The 18,395-nt window shown below is 42.3% G+C and overlaps 1 protein-coding gene across 1 annotated transcript in view; it reads left to right on the top strand.

The window, feature by feature from the left end:
* Nucleotides 1–18,395, top strand: part of LOC137423403 (roundabout homolog 1) — a gene marked incomplete in the record, with an annotated part of 397,715 nt that overhangs the window by 177,684 nt on the left and 201,636 nt on the right. The window contains 1 exon segment of the mRNA XM_078774253.1: nucleotides 8,790–8,947. Within this exon segment, the coding sequence (XP_078630379.1) occupies nucleotides 8,790–8,947 (158 nt within the window).

Here is an 18,395-nt window from a genome sequence, read left to right as displayed (position 1 = left end):
GCGAAAATTTGAAAACATTGACCAAATGAGCATTGGCTTTAGTGTTGTGATGATAAATCCCATGCCATGCAAACCTGATCCCTTTCTTGTAGAAAACCTCATGAGAACATTCCCATATCCATACCGCTGTTCACAATTTATAAACCTGCCTTTTGATGGCCTTTGTCAAATATAGCAGCCATACATGTTTCAAATTCATTCAAGTAGACTATCTAATAAAAAAAACAAAAAACATGCAGTGCATTCAGAAAGTATTCAGACCCCTTCACTTTTTTCACATTTTGTTATGTTGCAGCCTTATGCTGAAATCGTTTAAATTTATTTTTTCCCTCATCAATCTACACTCAATACCCCATAATGACAAAGAGAAAACAGGATTTTAGAAAGTTTTGCAAATTTATTACAAAGAAAAAACTGAAATATCACATTGACATAAGTATTCAGACCCTTTGCGATGACACTTGAAATTTAGCTCAGGTGCCTCCCATTTCTCTTGATCATCTTTGAGATGTTTCTACACCTTGATTGGAGTCCACCTGTAGTAAATTCAATTGATTGGACATGATTTGGAAAGGTACACACCTGTCTATATAAGGTCTCACAGCTGACAATGCATATCAGAGCAAAAACCAAGCCATGAGGTCGAAGGAACTGCCTGCAGAGCTCAGAGACAGGATTGTGTCGAGGCACAGATCTGGGGAAGCTGACAAAAAAATTCTGCTGCATTGAAGGTTCCCAAGAGTACAGTGGCCTCCATAATTCATAAATGGAAGAAGTTTGGGGGAAACCAGGACTCTTCCTAGAGCTGGCCGCCCGGCCAAACTGAGCAATCGGGGGAGAAGGGCCTTGGTAATAGAGGTGACAAAGAACCCGATGGTCACTCTGGCTGAGCTCCAGAGATCCTGTGTGGAGATGGGATAACTATCACTGCAACACTGCACCGATCTGGGCTTTATGGCAGAGTGGCCAGACGGAAGCCTCTCCTCGGTGAAAGACACATGAAAGCCCGCTTGGAGTATGCAAAAGAGCACCTAAAGGACTCTCAGACTGTGAGAAACAAGATTCTGTGGAGCATTTGACAATGATTGCACGTGGCGGAAAAGGTCTACTCATACTCCCACTCAATGTAATGTGTGCATCAAGGTGTAAAATCACCTCGAGAGCATGAACACAGGTATTTTGTCACATTTTAACAATCTCTAAGTGATGCCGACTAATGTCCCTTTTACCTGAGGTTCATAATTAATTTACTCTTATTTCCTGAAACTTTCTCAATGCATGAGTATCAAAAAACTGTGTTTAATGACAATGAATACTCTCAACCGAGCAGCTCTAATTACCTTGTCATGCCATTAGATCATGTTCATTTTTGTGAGGTGTAAGGAAGTTCTGCAATTCTTCTAACTTGTCCTTTTGTGTACATGGATTGGTTCCACATCATGATTGACGAAATTCTTTAAAGAACTGCATAGTGTGCAAAAGATTGTGAAAAATGGGACAAGACAGGCAGGGCCTTCAAAGTCTAGAGGGACATACAGAACTGGAAGGAGTGAGTGCCACAGGTGAGTCAATAGAGGGATAGCAATTGGAGATGGCCAGAACAAGCCAGGCTCCAGAGCACAGTGATGGGTTCTGACAGGTTTTTAGCTCCCGATTGGCTGCTGCCAAACCTTCTATCCTGGTGTGTCGTCCCTCATGGGCTTCATTGATGTCAGCCTCCTGGCAGACTGTGGTCTGTCGCTTAAAGCAATGGGTCGAGATTCCTGTGGGCAGGGTGCCTGCAAAGCATCTCTGGTAACTGCATCCATCTGAGATGTCAAGCTTCTGTCTTTTTTCACCTTCAGCATCCTCTGGGGAGCCCTGGGTTTGATTTGAAGAGGGGTAGCCTGGCCTAAGGAATTGGCATGGAATGTACTTGGAGCTTGTGGGAAGGATCTACCGTCTGGCATCACCTTTCTGTTGTACATCACCCTATATGATTTCCTTTTCATATTTTTTCAGAATTCTCTGGCTGTTTTCATTCTCATATATTTTGGTCTCATCCCTTACACTTTCCTTTCTTATGATTCTGGCTCTGGGGTAAAAGCAGCAACACAATTTTCAGTCCAAGTACAAGACGTAATTATAGTCGTGGCATTGAATTCATTGACCCCTGTAATGGTGGCATACAATAGGCATGAGATCTACCTAAGTATGTTTCTTTCCTCATGATTCACATCTTCTCTGGATCCTTAGAGATGCGCATTTTCTCCATTACTCATCTGAGTAACCGTCGAGGCATATCAGGAACCGACTTCCGTACACTCCTCGCCGTGGTTGACGCCGAGGGCTTTGCACCATGTGGATGTACTCCGAATGAATCGCCGTCGGATTAGCTGTGGCCCCACTGAGATCACCTGCCTCGTACACATAGAGCAGCTGTGAGTTTAGAGCAGTGCTTTGGGGGGTTTGTGCAGAGGACGATGCGTCGGAGAATGGCTGTGTACATTCCAAACCACCAAGTTTAATCTCTTTTAAACAAAGATTAAAGAGGAGGCTCTTAGGGAACTAATCTTCTTTTTTTCCCCTGCAGTACGTTATTTGTATGGTATATCCTTGCGATAGCATCGGCCAGTTTCGAGCGGATCAGATGTGACCATCCCGAAGTTGAGAGGAGGATTGAAGCCATTTTTTTCCCACCACAGGCTTCCTGTCTAAATGTGATACTGAAACCACAAAGACTGTGTCTCGATGGTGGTTAACCTCACCTTTTTAAACTACTCACATGTGGGTAACTCTATTTGTGTGTTATCAGAAGAAGAAAAAGAACGCAGTAATCTCTTCCCCCTTTTTCAAATGAGGGGAAAGTGAAAGGTTGAAGGCTGTTTGGAGTATTCTTGGAGTTCAAGAGTCATCCAGAAATCTTTCTCATCTACTCGTTGTCTTTTTGACATCCTGAGCGTCTTTACCTCGAAGTGGTGGTTTGGGACATTTTGCGAAAATAATTGTGAAGAGTGCAATGTCCCTTGTGCAGCATGCCACGTACGGCAGTTCTATACGTCGGGAAAAGGAATTGTTCCTTACACGGGTCAGAATTTGTGACTTTGTTTTAACATGGCAACAGTCTGGCAAACCTAGGACAGTGAGTTCAAATCCAAGCCTGCTCTGCTTGACCCGGCTTTGAAAGGCCGAACACTTGTCTGCTGAGGAAGAACAGCTGCTGTTGATGTCAGAACCATCAACGCTTGAGCGAAATTCACTGAACTTTCTGGCCTTGCTGTTTTGGAAGGAAAGGATGTGATGGAATGTAATGGCTCATGCATTTACTTTGCAAATGTAAGAGGCATGGTTTACAGGAACAACTGCTTATTGAGACCTGGGTATCTCGTGCGAAGCTTTTTATTCCAGAATAAATCCCATCTCAGCTGTTAATTCAATCTCTTTGCTCACAAAACTCCCCTTACACTCTGCGCAATTGCTGCAGTTGCTCATTCAACACAGCAGGATAGAACAGTTGACAATACTTGCCTCTGATAAATAACACTGGTGATACTTACCTCTCGTTGTTCTCGATGCAATTCCCAAACGTCTTGGGTTTTACTAAAACTGTCATTCCGGTAAAATGGCAGCAGGGGACGTTACGTGGTACAGCTCACTCACTGTCTTTTTCGTGTATATATCAAGGTAGATCTGTAAGCAGGTACATGGGGATATGTTTTTGACCTGGCACAAAAGCCATGCAAAGACCCTGCTAATAAATGCCATAGATTATGCATTGAGAGTGAGCTGAGTTAATCCGATTGTTTATGTTAAGTGTGTTAAGTATGGCCTTGTACATGGTTTGCCAAGTTGGAATTCAATATTTTCTTATAACTCGATATCCTCTGGAGACTTCATGGTCTCTTTAAGTTTTTAGATCGTTGAGTTACATCCGCAACCGAAGGTGGACGTTTTCTCCTCTGTCTATTTGTTTGTCTGTCTGTCTGTGAACAGGATATCTCAAAAAGTTGTGGACGAATTTGGACAAAACTTTGTAGACAGGTTGGGTATGTGACAATGAAGAAATGATTCAATGTTGGTGAGCATTCAGATCCAGATCTGGATCTGAGAATTTTTAAGTGATCATTCACCATTGAGGGATAACAGCCCGGTGTTGGCATTGCGGTTAGGGTGCCGGCTTGGGATCTTAGGATCCTGGGTTTGAATTCCGGTCGATCGCTGGATTAATGCCAGGGGGTTTGATTCAGCCTGTCATCCTTCCGAAGTCGGCAAATTGAGTACCAGTTCACTGTATTGTGTAGCAAGAGGTGACTAAAAGGGTTGGGGGCAGGAATGGCATCCGGCCATAAAACGTTGCTTCAAAAAGTGGATCATGGTGCCCCAAAAAGGTCCAACCCCTGCTCTGCGGGGAAAAATGGCCTCTAAAGGTGGTTCTATTCACCATTGAGGGATAGAGGTAAAGCCGACATATATATATATATATATATATATATATCACATCACGATATCTCAAAATGTTATGGGCGGATTCAGACGAAACTTGGCAGGCAGGTTGGTTGTGAGACGGGGACAAATTGATTCAAATATGGATCTGGATACCAGAATTATTTATTTATTACGTGATTCTTCAACATTGAGTGATTGGGCCAAAAACAATATGTCGCCTATTTCAAATAGTTGTGGATGACTTTTGACTAAAATTAGTGGATGAGTTGATAAGCTGACAAGAACAAGCCGATTAGAGTTTGGTTCATGTCGGATCCAGATTAGGCCTACCAGTGGGGTACAAAACAAACTGTTCAGCCTGGTGGAGGTATGCGCTCTACCGAGTGCCATTCTAGTTTCTGTTTGTGTCTTTTTCTCTGAGCGACCTCTGAACAGTGAACTAGTGGCATGAACATTCGGCATAATAAGTGAAGCAATTGGAGTACTCAAGAGAGAGCAATGGAGAACTCAATTTGTTTAAATTCAGATTTTCAGATGTCTGAGGGGAGCTAGGAAAACAGAAACCTCAAATAAATATTTGAGTTGCCAGTTATAGGTAAGTTATGATGCATGGTCTGAGGGGGGGGGGGGGCAAGGGAAGAGCCATGACCCTCAAAGATTCTCATTTGCCAATATGGCACAGGATCATGGATCTAATCAGAGAAGAGGAACTAGTTGACTATGCTAGGAGAATTTACACAGCCCAGTGGATATGCAATGTAGGTAGAGTGGTCAAAATGGATGGTGAGTTGGGTGATCAGTGAGCTGGTTGTGGTGGCGGATGTGACATTTGTGGTGAGCAGCCGTTGTTATAAAGTGATTGCTGCTTTTGAAGCTTCATTCGAGCTGTGTACCGTGCTAGGCCCATGGCACTGGTTTGAGGTCACTCTGTCCAATGAGTGCATTGCTACAGGGAATACACTCCTGCCCTACCATCTGTTGGATGTTTTGCCTTTGGTGAATATTCTTCTTCTGCCATTTTTAGGTACACATTGCATCATTGTCCTGGTGTGCTTCTGATTTCCCAAAAAACTTCTCTGCCATGTTCTTTCCTGACTATGGGCATCCACTCGTGTGGATTCCATGCAAACCATGATTTAAAATCCCTCTTGTGGATTTTGAAAATCCCATCGAATAAAGAAACCTATATAGACGAGCAGAACAATTCTCTATTTTCACATCATTCATGCTTGAATAATGTCACCAGTGTACCGACCAATGCGTGCGGAATTGCCGACGCGCAAGTGCCGATACCGGAAGGAAGCTCAGACAGAGTCGTGGAATAGATCCACAGCAACACTTTGACCTCCCCCCCTCCCCCGCCGGAACACCCTGCTCCCCCCACAACCCTACCCCTTCCCATCCTCACCCCTAAGCTCAGGTTCTCCTGGGCGACCAGGTATCTCCCCCACTCCCTCATTTTCATTGCGTTACATTTAATATAAACAATTTCCTACTGGTCCTCACGTCATCACGTATTAACTTTGCTGCGCTATTTAACAAATGGTTACTCAGGTGTGTGTGTGTGTGTGTGTGTGTGTGTGTGTGTGTGTGTGTGTGTGTGTGTGTGTGTGTGTGTGTGTGTGTGTGTGTGTGTGTGTGTGTGTGTTCTGATTCACCAGCCACACCATCTGACCCACGGGGCTCTAAATTTCCATCAATTGTGTCCATTCCTCCAGGATGGTTTTACACTTTGACCTTCCCCACCCAAAGACCCCAAGCCCCCCACAATCCCACCCACTCCCATCCTAACCCCAAAACTCAGGTTCACCTGGGTAACCAGGTCTCTCCGTTACTCCACTTTCTACCCTTACACCCCCACCCACTCCCCTAACCAACCCCGTGTGCATTATCCCCGATCACATCCACTCCCCCACACATGCTCAGATTTCCCTGGATGTAGAATGGGTATCTCATCTAGAAAGTATGTATGTATGTATATATATATATATATATATACAGTCACGTGAAAAAGTAAGTACACCCCCTGTAAAGGTTTGACTTTTTCAACATATTTCAACATACAGCTATTTGATCTTCACTTCAACAATATTGACAGATAAAGGTGATATAATATAACAAATATCATGAGCTTCAACTTTCCGACAGATGGCCTCACATTATCCTCAAGCACCCTCTGGCACAATGAAGAATTCATAGTGGATTCTATGAGGGTGAGCTGCCCAGGCCCTGATGCAGCAAAGCTGCCCCAAACCATAATATTTCTACCACCATGCTTTACAGTTGGTATCAGGTTCTGGTGCTCAAATGCTGTCTTTGGTTTTCGCCAAACATGTCTTCTGGTACTGTGGCCAAATAGCTCTACCTTTGATTCATCTGTCCAGAGCACATTGTTCCAGAAGTGCTGGTCTTTGCCTAGGTGTTCATTGGCAAACTTTAGTCTTGCCCTGATGTTCTTTCTCGACAGCAAAGGTTTCCTCCTGGCACACCTCCCATGTAGATCAAATTTGTGCAGCCTCTTTCTAATGGTAGACTCGTGCACTTTGACATCAACAGTGGCAAGAGCTACCTGTAGGTCCCGTGATGACATTCTGGGGTTCTTAGAGACTTCTTTCAGCATCTTGCGGTCTGCTCTTGGGCTGAACTTGCTGGGGCGGCCTGGCCTGAACAAGTTGGCAGTTGTTTGGAATCTTCTCCACTTGTAGATGATCTTCCGGACAGTCGAATGATTGATTTCAAATTGTTTGGAGATCTTTTTAAGTCCCTTCCTAGACTCGTAGGCATCTATAACCTTCTTTCTGAAGGCCTCAGAGAGCTCTTTTGATCTAGGCATGGTGACGCTGCACACTTCAACAACAAAGAGCAAACCAAACTAAATGTCTGAGGTTTAAATAAGACAGGTTCCTCCAAGATCCTCTCTAACGATGTTCTAACAATTTGCACCTGAGCTGGTGCACCTGATTCTAATTTTAGGTATTTGAAGTAGTGATAAATGTAGTGGTGTACTTACTTTTCCACATGCGAAATTTGCATTTATGTTTATTTAAATTATACAATGGACTACAAAATGTAAATGTTTCATGATATTTGTTATATTATATCACCTTTATCTATCAATATTGTTGAAATGAAGATCAAATAGCTGTATGTTGGAAATATGTTGAAAAAGTCAAAACTTTACATGGGGTGTACTTACCTTTTCACGTGACTGTATATATATATATATATATGTATATTATATATGTATATAAAAACATTGCCTCAAACAGGGAACCATGATTGTCATGGGGCCCGCAAAGCTAACCCCCGCTCTAGCGGGGAAAATGGCCATAAAAACGATCATTCATTCATTCATTCATATAAGTAATGCTACAGATGTCAGATTTGTAGGTGAAATTTGTGTCTAATTAAAAACAGAGCACTTGGTTAACTTTTAGTGTGAGTGTATGATTTAGCAGCCTTTGTAAATACTCACCCATGGATTGAGTAAGAATTGTAAAAAAAAAAAAAAAAGCACAATTCCATCATGTAACTGTTATTTTCCGTCTTACCTTTCTCAATAGCGTTTAAGGCTTGTGGAAGAGCTGTAAAACGAATCACGCACTCAAATGCTTACAGCTACAGGAGATAACACCAGACTCATCTTCAGACAAAGAGAACCACTGAGCTTGGGGTACATGGTCTAACTTCCTGGAGCACTAGCTCTTGTGCTGATGATGCCATCTTTATGAATATATATATTTTTATCTCTACACATAACCGAGTAATTTTGGAGAACTTTCCTTCTGCCCATGCCAATGCTGAGTGTCAAGCCATCCATACCATTTTTTTAAGTTGTTGCTTTGACTCACTCGGCCATGGTCGGAAGTGAACTGCTGAGCTCACAGCTTCAGAGTGGAAGCTCTAAGCATTGTGCTAGAAGACACTTGATACTAATAGGAACTAGAACGGGCACTCGGTAGAGCGCATACCTTCGCCGCAGCTACTGTTCTGTACTTGGCATGGGAGTGTAGGGAACAGAACAACAAAAATACGATTTTGACCTTTTCGTGACCTTGACCTTGACCTTTGACCCGATTGCTCCCAAAATCTAATCAAATGTGTCCCGTATAATAACCAATCATCCCACCAAATTTCATGCAATTCGGTTGAATACTTTTTGAGTTATGCGAATAACATACACACACACACACAGACATACAAATAAATACACAGCGATCAAAACATAACCTTCCGCTTTTGCGAAGGTAATAACTACAGCAGTACAGTACTTGATGTAAGTTTTCAGTGTGATATATTTATTTGCCACACAGAAAGGTGATGATGCGTTCCTGACATTTCTTTCTTGTATTCCACACGTACAGTGCTACGGGACGATTTCCGCCAAAGCCCCTCCGATGTCGTGGCTGCAGCTGGAGAGCCTGCCATTCTTGAATGCCAGCCCCCCCGTGGTCATCCTGAGCCATCAGTTTCCTGGAAGAAGGATGGTGCTGTCCTGAAAGGTGGTGATCCGCGCATTGAGGTAATGATCTTGGAATGGGTGCATAAGCTTGGGAAATGTACCTCTTTTAGACATTTTTAAAAGATGTTTGCTGATGGTCATTTTTTAAAGCTGGAGGTTTATACATTGCCATTGTTATATTTTAATGCCCAACATTCTCACAACAAGCCAAAGTAAAAAAAAAATTCAAATCTTGAGTTGGACCAGATTAACATCAAATAATTCAGATAAATATTAATACCTCTGCCACCGAAGGTCCATAGATGGAGATTATGTTTTCACCCCTGTCAAGTTGATTGTTTGTTTGTGAACAGGATTTCTCAAAAAGTTGTGGAAGGAGTTGTGGAGTTGTGGAAGCCGAAATTTGATCTAGTGGTTAGGGATGTGAGAAGGATGAAATGATTTGACTTTGGTGAAGTGGATCCGAAGATCCGGATCTGAGAATTTTTGAAGTGATTCTTCACCATTGAGAGATAGGACCAAAAACCGATATATAGCACGATATCTGAAAAAGTTGTGGACGGATTCGGACGAAATATGGTTGACAGTTTGGGTGTGTGACAAGGAAGTGATTCCATTTTGGTGAAGATTCTAATCCGGATCTGTATCAGAGAAATTTTAAAGTGATTCTTCACCATTGAGGGATAGAAAGCCGATACATAGCACGATATCTCAAAAAGTAAGAGATAGATTCGGACGAAACGGAACCGGATACGCCAAATTGAGTGATATGACCAAAAACGATATACAGCACGATATTTCAAAAAGTTGTAGACGACTTGTGACAAAACTTGGCGGATGAGTTGGTTAGGTGACAAGAACAAGCCGATTACATTTTGGTTCAGGTCCGGATCCAGATCTGACCTATTAGTGGGATACAAAACTTAAACTGTTTAGCCGGGCGGACGTATGGACCCCGTTCTAGTTAAATCATGTTTTCATGCAGTAATGCATTTCTGTGCTATTTCCTTTTTGTTTTCCTTTTTGGATTATTGATCACAAAATGGATTGAAATATCTGCTCTGTTTCACTTTTGTTCCTGTTTCTCTCATTGATGGGAATGGAAAACCCCACTTTAATATGCTACAAAGTAACAGACATAAAACAGTTACATGATCAATTATTTACATGTATTGTTACTTTTGGCATTGTGTTAATGAAATGATCAATCCTGATTACATCCTAGCCACTGAGTTCCAAGACATTCTCTGTACTATAATCTCTTGCTCCCTTCCGGGCCCTTTTTGCCTGCCCTTGAGAACAAACTCTACGCCGCAGCCGAGCACAAATCCAGTCTAGACTAGCTCTTTGGATACAGCTTCCCATCCTTTGGCATACACGCAGCTGGCCCCGAATCATACTCTTGCAGTTATCTCTTACAGTTAATGGTGAAGCTTCGACCTTATTTTGTCTAAAAACGTTCACCTTCTTTTGAACAGTCTGTTAGCGTATAATGTTTTTCCAGCCGCCATCTCTCACTTGATTCCTGAAACATACGTAAATGCTTCATTTTCCTGATAATGTAAAATGTATTCTTTGGAGTTTCTGGAAAGACATCGAAGCCTGATGCACATCATCCATGATTCTGACCCTGGTTGAGTTTTATCGAAGACTAAATGGTACATGCTGTTTCCTTCCTTGCATTTAGAGGATTGAGCACAGACAAACCCTGTGGGGTTGCATCCAATGGGGAGAGGGATGGGCAGGGGGAATTTCTCCTTAATTGCCTCGCTAACTCCCAAGAGAAAAGTGACGTCATAAGATGGCGTTGCCAGAGCCCAGAGAGTCCTCAGATGTTGCCTCACTTCCTTCAAAGGTCACCTGCTGTGTTTGTCTGAAGTGAAGTTGTCTAATATCTCTACCTGCATGTACGAGTCCTCCCATAAGCCTTAGAAACTTAAAAAAGAAGCATCCAAAATTATGGTTCACTTTTACTTGGTAGCTCTTTCTTTTCCCACTTAATTATTTCCTTTATATTCATGTTTGTTACGCTTGCCAGCGAAGGTGGATGGAAGTCATGGTTTCACCTCTGTCTGTTTGTCTGTCTATTTATCTGTCTGCCGGTGAACAACATATCTCAAAAACTTGTGGACGGATTCAGACGAAATTTGGCGGAGAGGTAGTCTATTTGACAAGGAAGAATTGCTTAAATTTCGGTGAAGATCTGTACGGATCCTGCAAGTAGAATTCTTATGTGATTCTTCACCATTGGGAGATAGCGCCAAAAACTATCTATATTTATATATATGTATGTATATTGGATATTGTATATGTATATATATGTATATATATATATATATATATTTACAGTCATGTGAAAAAGTAAGTACACCCCATGTAAAGTTTTGACTTTTTCAACATATTTCAACATACAGCTATTTGATCTTCATTTCAACAATATTGATAGATAAAGGTGATATAATATAACAAATATCATGAAACATTTACATTTTGTAGTCCATTGTATAATTTAAATAAACATAAATGCAAATTTCGCATGTTGAAAAAGTAAGTACACCCCTACATTTATCACTACTTCAAATACCTAAAATTAGAATGAGGTGCACCAGCTCAGATGCAAATGATTAGAACATAGTTAGAGAGGATCTTGGAGGAACCTGTCTTATTTAAACCACAGACATTTAGTTTGGTTTGCTCTTTGATGTTGAAGTGTGCGGCGTCACCATGCCGAGATCAACAGCTCTCTGAGGCCTTCAGAAAGAAGGTTATAGATACCTACGAGTCTGGGAAGGGATTTAAAGAGATCTCCAAATGATTTGAAATCAATCATTCGACTGTCCGGAAGATCATCTACAAGTGGAGAAGATTCCAAACAACTGCCAACTTGTTCAATCCAGGCCGCCCCAGCAAGTTCAGCCCGAGAGCAGACCGCAAGATGCTGAAAGAAGTCTCTAAGAACCCCAGAATGTCATCACTGGACCTACAGGTAGCTCTTGCCACTGTTGATGTCAAAGTGCACGATTCTACCATTAGAAAGAGGCTGCACAAATTTGATCTACATGGGAGGTGTGCCAGGAGGAAACCTTGGCTGTCCAGAAAGAACATATGGGCAAGACGAAAGTTTTCCAATGAACACCCAGGCAAAGACCAGCACTTCTGGGACAATGTGCTCTGGACAGATGAGTCAAAGGTAGAGCTATTTGGCCACAGTACCAGAAGACATGTTTGGTGAAAACCAAAGACAGCATTTGACCACAAGAACCTGATACCAAGTGTGAAGCATGGTGGTGGAAATATTATTGTTTTGGGGCAGCTTTGCTGCATCAGGGCCTGGGCAGCTCACCATAATATAATCCACTATGAATTCTTCATTGTACCAGAGGGTGCTTGAGGATAATGTGAGGCCATCTGTTGGAAAGTTGAAGCTCAACCAAAGGTGGACCTTGCAACATGACAATGACCCTAAACATACCAGTAAATCCACCAAGGAATGGCTGAAAAGAAAGAAATGGAGGGTTCTGGAATGGCCAAGTCAAAGTCCGGATCTAAATCCCATCGAGATGTTGTGGGGGGATTTGAAACGAGCTGTGCATGCAAGAAACCCCTCAAACATCACACAGCTGAAAGAATTCTGCATGGAGGAGTGGGCAAAAATTTCTCCCAGTCGATGTCAGAGACTGGTAGACAGTTATAAGAAACGCCTACTTGAGGTTGTTTCTGCCAAAGGGGGCAATACCACCTATTAGAGTCAAGGGTGTACTTACTTTTTCCACATGCAAAATTTGCATTTATGTTTATTTAAATGATACAATGGACAACAACAACAAACAACATGCATTTTAAGGCCATTTTCCCTGCTAGAGTGGGGGTTAGCCTTGCGGTCCCCATGACAATCTTCTCCATTTTGCCCTATTTTCTGCATCTCTCCTTGTTAACCCCCTTGCCCACATTTCTTCTTCCACCATCTTTAGCCAAGTCTTTCTCGGTCTTCCCCATCCTCTACTCCCTTCGACATTCATTTCCATCACTCTTCTCAACCAGTCACTTTCATCCTTCCTCAACACATGACCAAACCATCTCAACCTGTTCCTCTTCACAACATCAATCACAGGCTCCATTCCCATCATCTTTCGCAATTCATCATTTGTCTTCCTCTCTCTCAACGATACTCCGCACATCCACCGAACCATTCGCATTTCCACCCTTAATTAATAATTCAGAAATGATCCAATGGACGACAAAATGTAAATGTTTCATGATATTTGTTATATTATGTCACCTTTGTCTATCAATATTGTTGAAATGAAGATCAAATAGCTGTATGTTGAAATATGTTGAAAAAGTCAAAACTTTACATGGGGTGTACGTACTTTTTCACGTGACTGTATATATATATATAACAGGATATCTCAAAAAGTTATGGACAGATTTGGAGATTTGGACAAAACTTGGTGGACAGTTTGGGTGTGTGACAATGACAAGGTTTTGTTGAAGATCTGAATATGGATTCGGTTAGGATAATTATTTAATTTTTCAAGTGATTCTTCACCATTGAGAGATCAGGCGAAAAGCGATATATAACATGATATTTTAAAAAGTTATGGACGAGTTATGACTTAACTTGGTGGACGAGTTGGTTGGTTATGTGGCAAGAGCAAGCTGGTTTGATTTTGGTTCAGGTCCGAATCCAGATCCGGCTTATCATTGGGATACAAAACAAACTGTTCTGCCTGGTGGAGGTATACGCTCTACCGAGCGCCTATGCGCCCTAAAGGGAGGGCGCTTTGTGCCTCCCTTGATACAGTGAAATCGTCCCATATAAAGGGAAGAGGAGCTTTGCGCCTCCCTTGATTACAGGCTCCACTGAAATTACTGCAAAATGTATTCTTCCGGTATTTAGATTAATACTGTTTTCCCAGAGATGCAAGCAAGTACAGACACAAAAAAATTCATGCCCACGTTTTAGGATAGCGACCACATTCAGTGTGGCATACAAAAAAAAAAGTTTGAGCTTTCTCAAAACTCAGGAGTAAACAGTCAACGATTGAGACTGCTGAAAAGGCTTAAAAACAACTGTGCCCCGAAGTTTAAGAAACTTTAATGAGAATAACAAAACTATCTGAAAAATAAATTAAGGATTACAAACCATAAAGTTGTTTATATTTGAAAACTAATGAAAACAATGTTGAAGCCAGTAGCATATTGGGGGAATGAGCCAATGAGGAAAGAAGAAACCTGAATTAATCGAAGATCGTCCTTTATGCATGAATTTTTAGAGAACTGAATGACAAAGGTTCACTTTGCATGATGATATTATGATGATATGTGTTTTATGGTATTACGGACAATATCGCGGACATTGTCCGAACATTAAGAACAATGTAAGTTCAAACTCTTGGCAAAGATTTGGGACATTCAGGGCAAGTAACATTGCAACAGAGATGAAATAATGATCCAATCGATTATGTCTGTTTTTTTCGATATCCGAGTTTAATTTCCTCTTTACGTACCTGGCCAATGAGATGGAATATTTTATGGCATCAATAGCAGGTGACTGTGTTTCCACTGCTATCGGTGTCGCAAATGGAGATAGTGTTTGTGCCCGAGATGTGGCATCTTTGTCTAACCATTGTCTAACCGTTGGCCAACCCATTGGGTGCATGTTGATCGACCTCCAACAGTTAATTTTTTGAAAGACTCAAAATATGTTGACATTTAAAGTTTTCTTCATTCAACACTGATGCCATCAAATAAATAGCACTGCTGATGCCCAATGGTGCTAATTTGGGGGTGCATCACATGAACATTATTCTTTTTTTCTTTTATAATTATTAATATATTTTATGCCCCCCCCCCCTTTCCCCCTTCCCCCACTTTACCTCCCCCTCTCTCTTTAATCCTTATTTGTAGGACAGAATAATTCCCTGATGATTGTCTACACAGCATGCTTTCAGCTTACAGGCAGCTTCAAGGGCACATATAAATGCCACTTAGAGAAAAGTATGGGTAGTTACAGAATCGTCATAATCATCAGGGGAATATTCTGTCCCACATCTCATTTTTAGGCTCATCCTGTGAGAAGCGATTTATGATGTCAACAGTAGAAAATGAGTGGCTTAGCATTCTCCGAGAAACATTCCAATAACTGCTTTTTCTTGTCAAAAACATCGGAAAACAATGATGTATTACATTATTTTCAAAAGTAGGTGATGTCAATATGTGGCAAGCCTTATGCTAAAACCATCCAGCTCTGAGCTCTACAAGATGCAGGTCAACAAGCAGCTTTTCATTCAGTTAATCACACTCTTGATAATAAAAAAAGTGTCCAATTCACCCACACAGGTTATTGAGGGATGTGTACATGAGAAAAGGTGTTTGTAAACTACTGATTTCCCAAGTTATCCCAAGATTTCCCAAGTTTCCCAAGTTATTTCCTCGAGATACATTGTGACAAAAGTTTTACCGTATCGTATATTTAGGCAATTTCCTAGCCACATTGAGTCCCATTCATTCAGTGTCATGTTCACAATGGATGGCCTTTTGTGGATGAAGGTGGCCTGCACTTACACATCAGGTAGGAACAAGCACCTGGGTGCATTAGCTTCTTGTGTTGGAGGGGTGGCCCACACATCAAGCACACTCTGTGTTGGAAAGATAGCAAGCAATGTGGGAGGAGGTGAGTTGGGGCCTTGGTGATAGGGGGATGGTGACGGGGGATGGGGGGGTGAGGGGGGGGGGGGGGGACACACCATCCTTTATTTGATATGATCAGCTGGTTTTCCTAATATCTTGCACTCACTTGTGAACGGAAAATCAACCGTTTTCCTTTATAGCAAGATGTCGTTGATCACCAAGCTTTTCCTTTGTGGGGCATTCAAAATGTTCTCAGAAAAAAAACTCGCACAGCAGTCCAATACATGCAAAGGCTTTTTATTTATCAATATACAGACTTGGCATTTAATATGGAATATATTTTTTTTCTTGACTTGGGTTTACTTTCTGAACTCAGTATATCAATCTGGTGAGTTTCTTTTACCCTTCGGTGATGTCTTTGTTGAAAGAACCATGTCACTGATTGTCTTTCGCAGCAAGAAGTCAATAACAGGATTATATCACAGGTGGCGTGACAAAATGTAAGGACAGGTACATTTGACGATTGGCTTCACAATCGGGTATATAAGGGTTGTTGCGTTCTGTATTAGTGGAAAACAACTGCTGCACGTCTACAAAAGTTATTGCCGCTTCCTCTGGAGATGGTCCGTCAACTTGACAATGCTGTTTGTCATGGAGTGGTGGCTTTACGAAATTCTGGCATGAAACAGCGTGCTATTGCTCAGCAGTATGGCATCACTCAAGGTCAGGTGTCAAAGATCCTGAAACGAAATGCACAGAGGGGTGTCCCTACTCCAATACCTAGGCCAGGACATCCAGGCAGAACCACAAGGAGAGATGATCGCCAGCTGCACCGGTTAGTCTGCAATGGCCGTACCAAGTCAGCTAATCGGCTTCGGGCTGAGTGGCAGCAACTGACAAATGTGCCTGTATCCAGAAGGCTAGTCAACCAACGACGGGTTCAAGCAGGCTATCGTGCCAGGCGTCCCCTGAGAAAGCCACGCCTGACCAGACAACACAGCCAGCGCCGATTGCAGTGGGCCAGAGAGCACCGTCAATGGCAGCCAGGACACTGGAATCACGTGACCTTCAGTGACGAGTCTAGATTTCTGGTCTATCGTCAAGATGGCCGCGTCCGAGTGCGCAGACAAGTGCATGAAGCCTACAACTAAGATTGTATAGTGCCAAGAGTCCAAGCTGGAGGTGGTGGGGTGACCATTTGGGCTGCTTTTCATGCAGGGGGCAAAACTGACCTGGTTGTTCTGAATGGAAACCTGAACCAGTTCAAGTACAGGGTCATTCTGGAAGAAACATTGCTTCCATTTGCTCGTGCAGCCTTTCGAGGAAACTTTGTCTTCCAAGATGACAATGCACGGCCTCATCGTGCTCGCATGATCCAACACTTTCTTGCTGACCGTGGTGTGGAGCATATGGAGTGGCCTGCCATGTCCCCGGATATGAATCCGATAGAGAACTTGTGGGCAGAATTAACGCGTCATATCGAAAACTTGGACCAGCAGCCCACCACTGTGCGTGAATTGCAGCAGACTATTGTCACTGCATGGCAAGCGATTCCTGTCCAAAACTTGGCAAATCTCGTGAACAGCATGCCTCAACGTGTACGTGCTCTCCTGAATGCTCGTGGGGGTTACACGAAGTACTGAACTGTAATTTTACTGTCCGTAATCCCAGTCATAATTTAGCTTTTGTTTTTGTTGGAAAAAAATTTGGCTAATGTGCAAAATAAAGAGATACTTCTGGAAAACGTACAGAAGTTTAACACAGTACTGTCCGTGAATTGAGTTCGATATCAGTTTACATCACTTTCAAGGATTAATGTATTTGCTTCGAAATGTCAAATGTGGTTTTTGTTTCTTTTGAAGGTCACATTAACAAAATCTAGAATAATTTCAACATCATTTCAATGAACTTTTGGTTCTAAGTCATCTTGAAAAGTAAGTTCACCCCCACAAAAAAAATATTCCATATTAAATGCCAAGTCTGTATATGTATGTGTATACATCTATATATATTATTACGTTTGTGAGGGGTAGGCAATGATTACCTTAGAGCCGGGTAGAATTGTATAGATTACCATTCTCCGTATGTCGTGATGAAGAAGAAGAAACCCCACGTATCATAAGTAGGGAATCCGTTAGAACGTATGTCATGTAAGTGTATAATTGCTCCCATCACAAGGGGTGGGGTTATGTTAATTAGTTAGGGATTATGGGTAATTAATCCCTGTATGTAAATGCCTCTGTTATTTCCCCTCTGTTCTTTATGACAATGAAGCACACACACAAGCCAAACAATCGTGCATTAATAACATTAAATAATGCAACCGGAACAAGATGTTGAACAATACCGCTGGCACTGCCAGCCGCCACATCACCACACCAAGCAGGCAGGCCGTAAGGCCACGCCCCGGAGAGCAGTGATTGGTTAGGATTGTCGAGCAACTAAGAGAGGAACTCGCTGGTTGGAGCAGGCACAGGCGGCGGCGGATGACATCAGAGCCTTGAGTACAAAGGAGTTGGAGGGCCGACATTTTCTCTCTCGGCTTCTGGATCTAAAAGTGAACGGGCACCGATAAACACTTGCGTTAGGACACGCTCTTGCGTGGGACATTGATAGCGTGCGTTGGTGCATCCTCTTGTCTCTCTTGGGTCCTGGTGTTTGTGGAAGGCGGATATCTCTCGCACTGGACTTTCAATACGAATGGTCGACATCCGTCTTGAGAATGGTCGACATCTGGAAATCTCATCATATTGGCTTAATTCCAGGACAGTTTGAATTTTATAGGGATGAAAGTTTAAATCCTTATGCAATATGCGGCCTAATGACGTGTGAGAAATTCTCAAGGCTGATGCATGCTTTCGGCTGGAGCGATGCG

The sequence above is a fragment of the Myxine glutinosa genome, chromosome 3, assembly GCF_964187855.1.
Source record: "Myxine glutinosa chromosome 3, kmMyxGlut1.1, whole genome shotgun sequence".
Lineage (NCBI taxonomy): Eukaryota > Metazoa > Chordata > Myxini > Myxiniformes > Myxinidae > Myxine > Myxine glutinosa.
The sequence above is the reverse complement of the archived record's forward strand: the minus strand, read 5'-3'. Positions and strand labels throughout refer to the sequence as shown.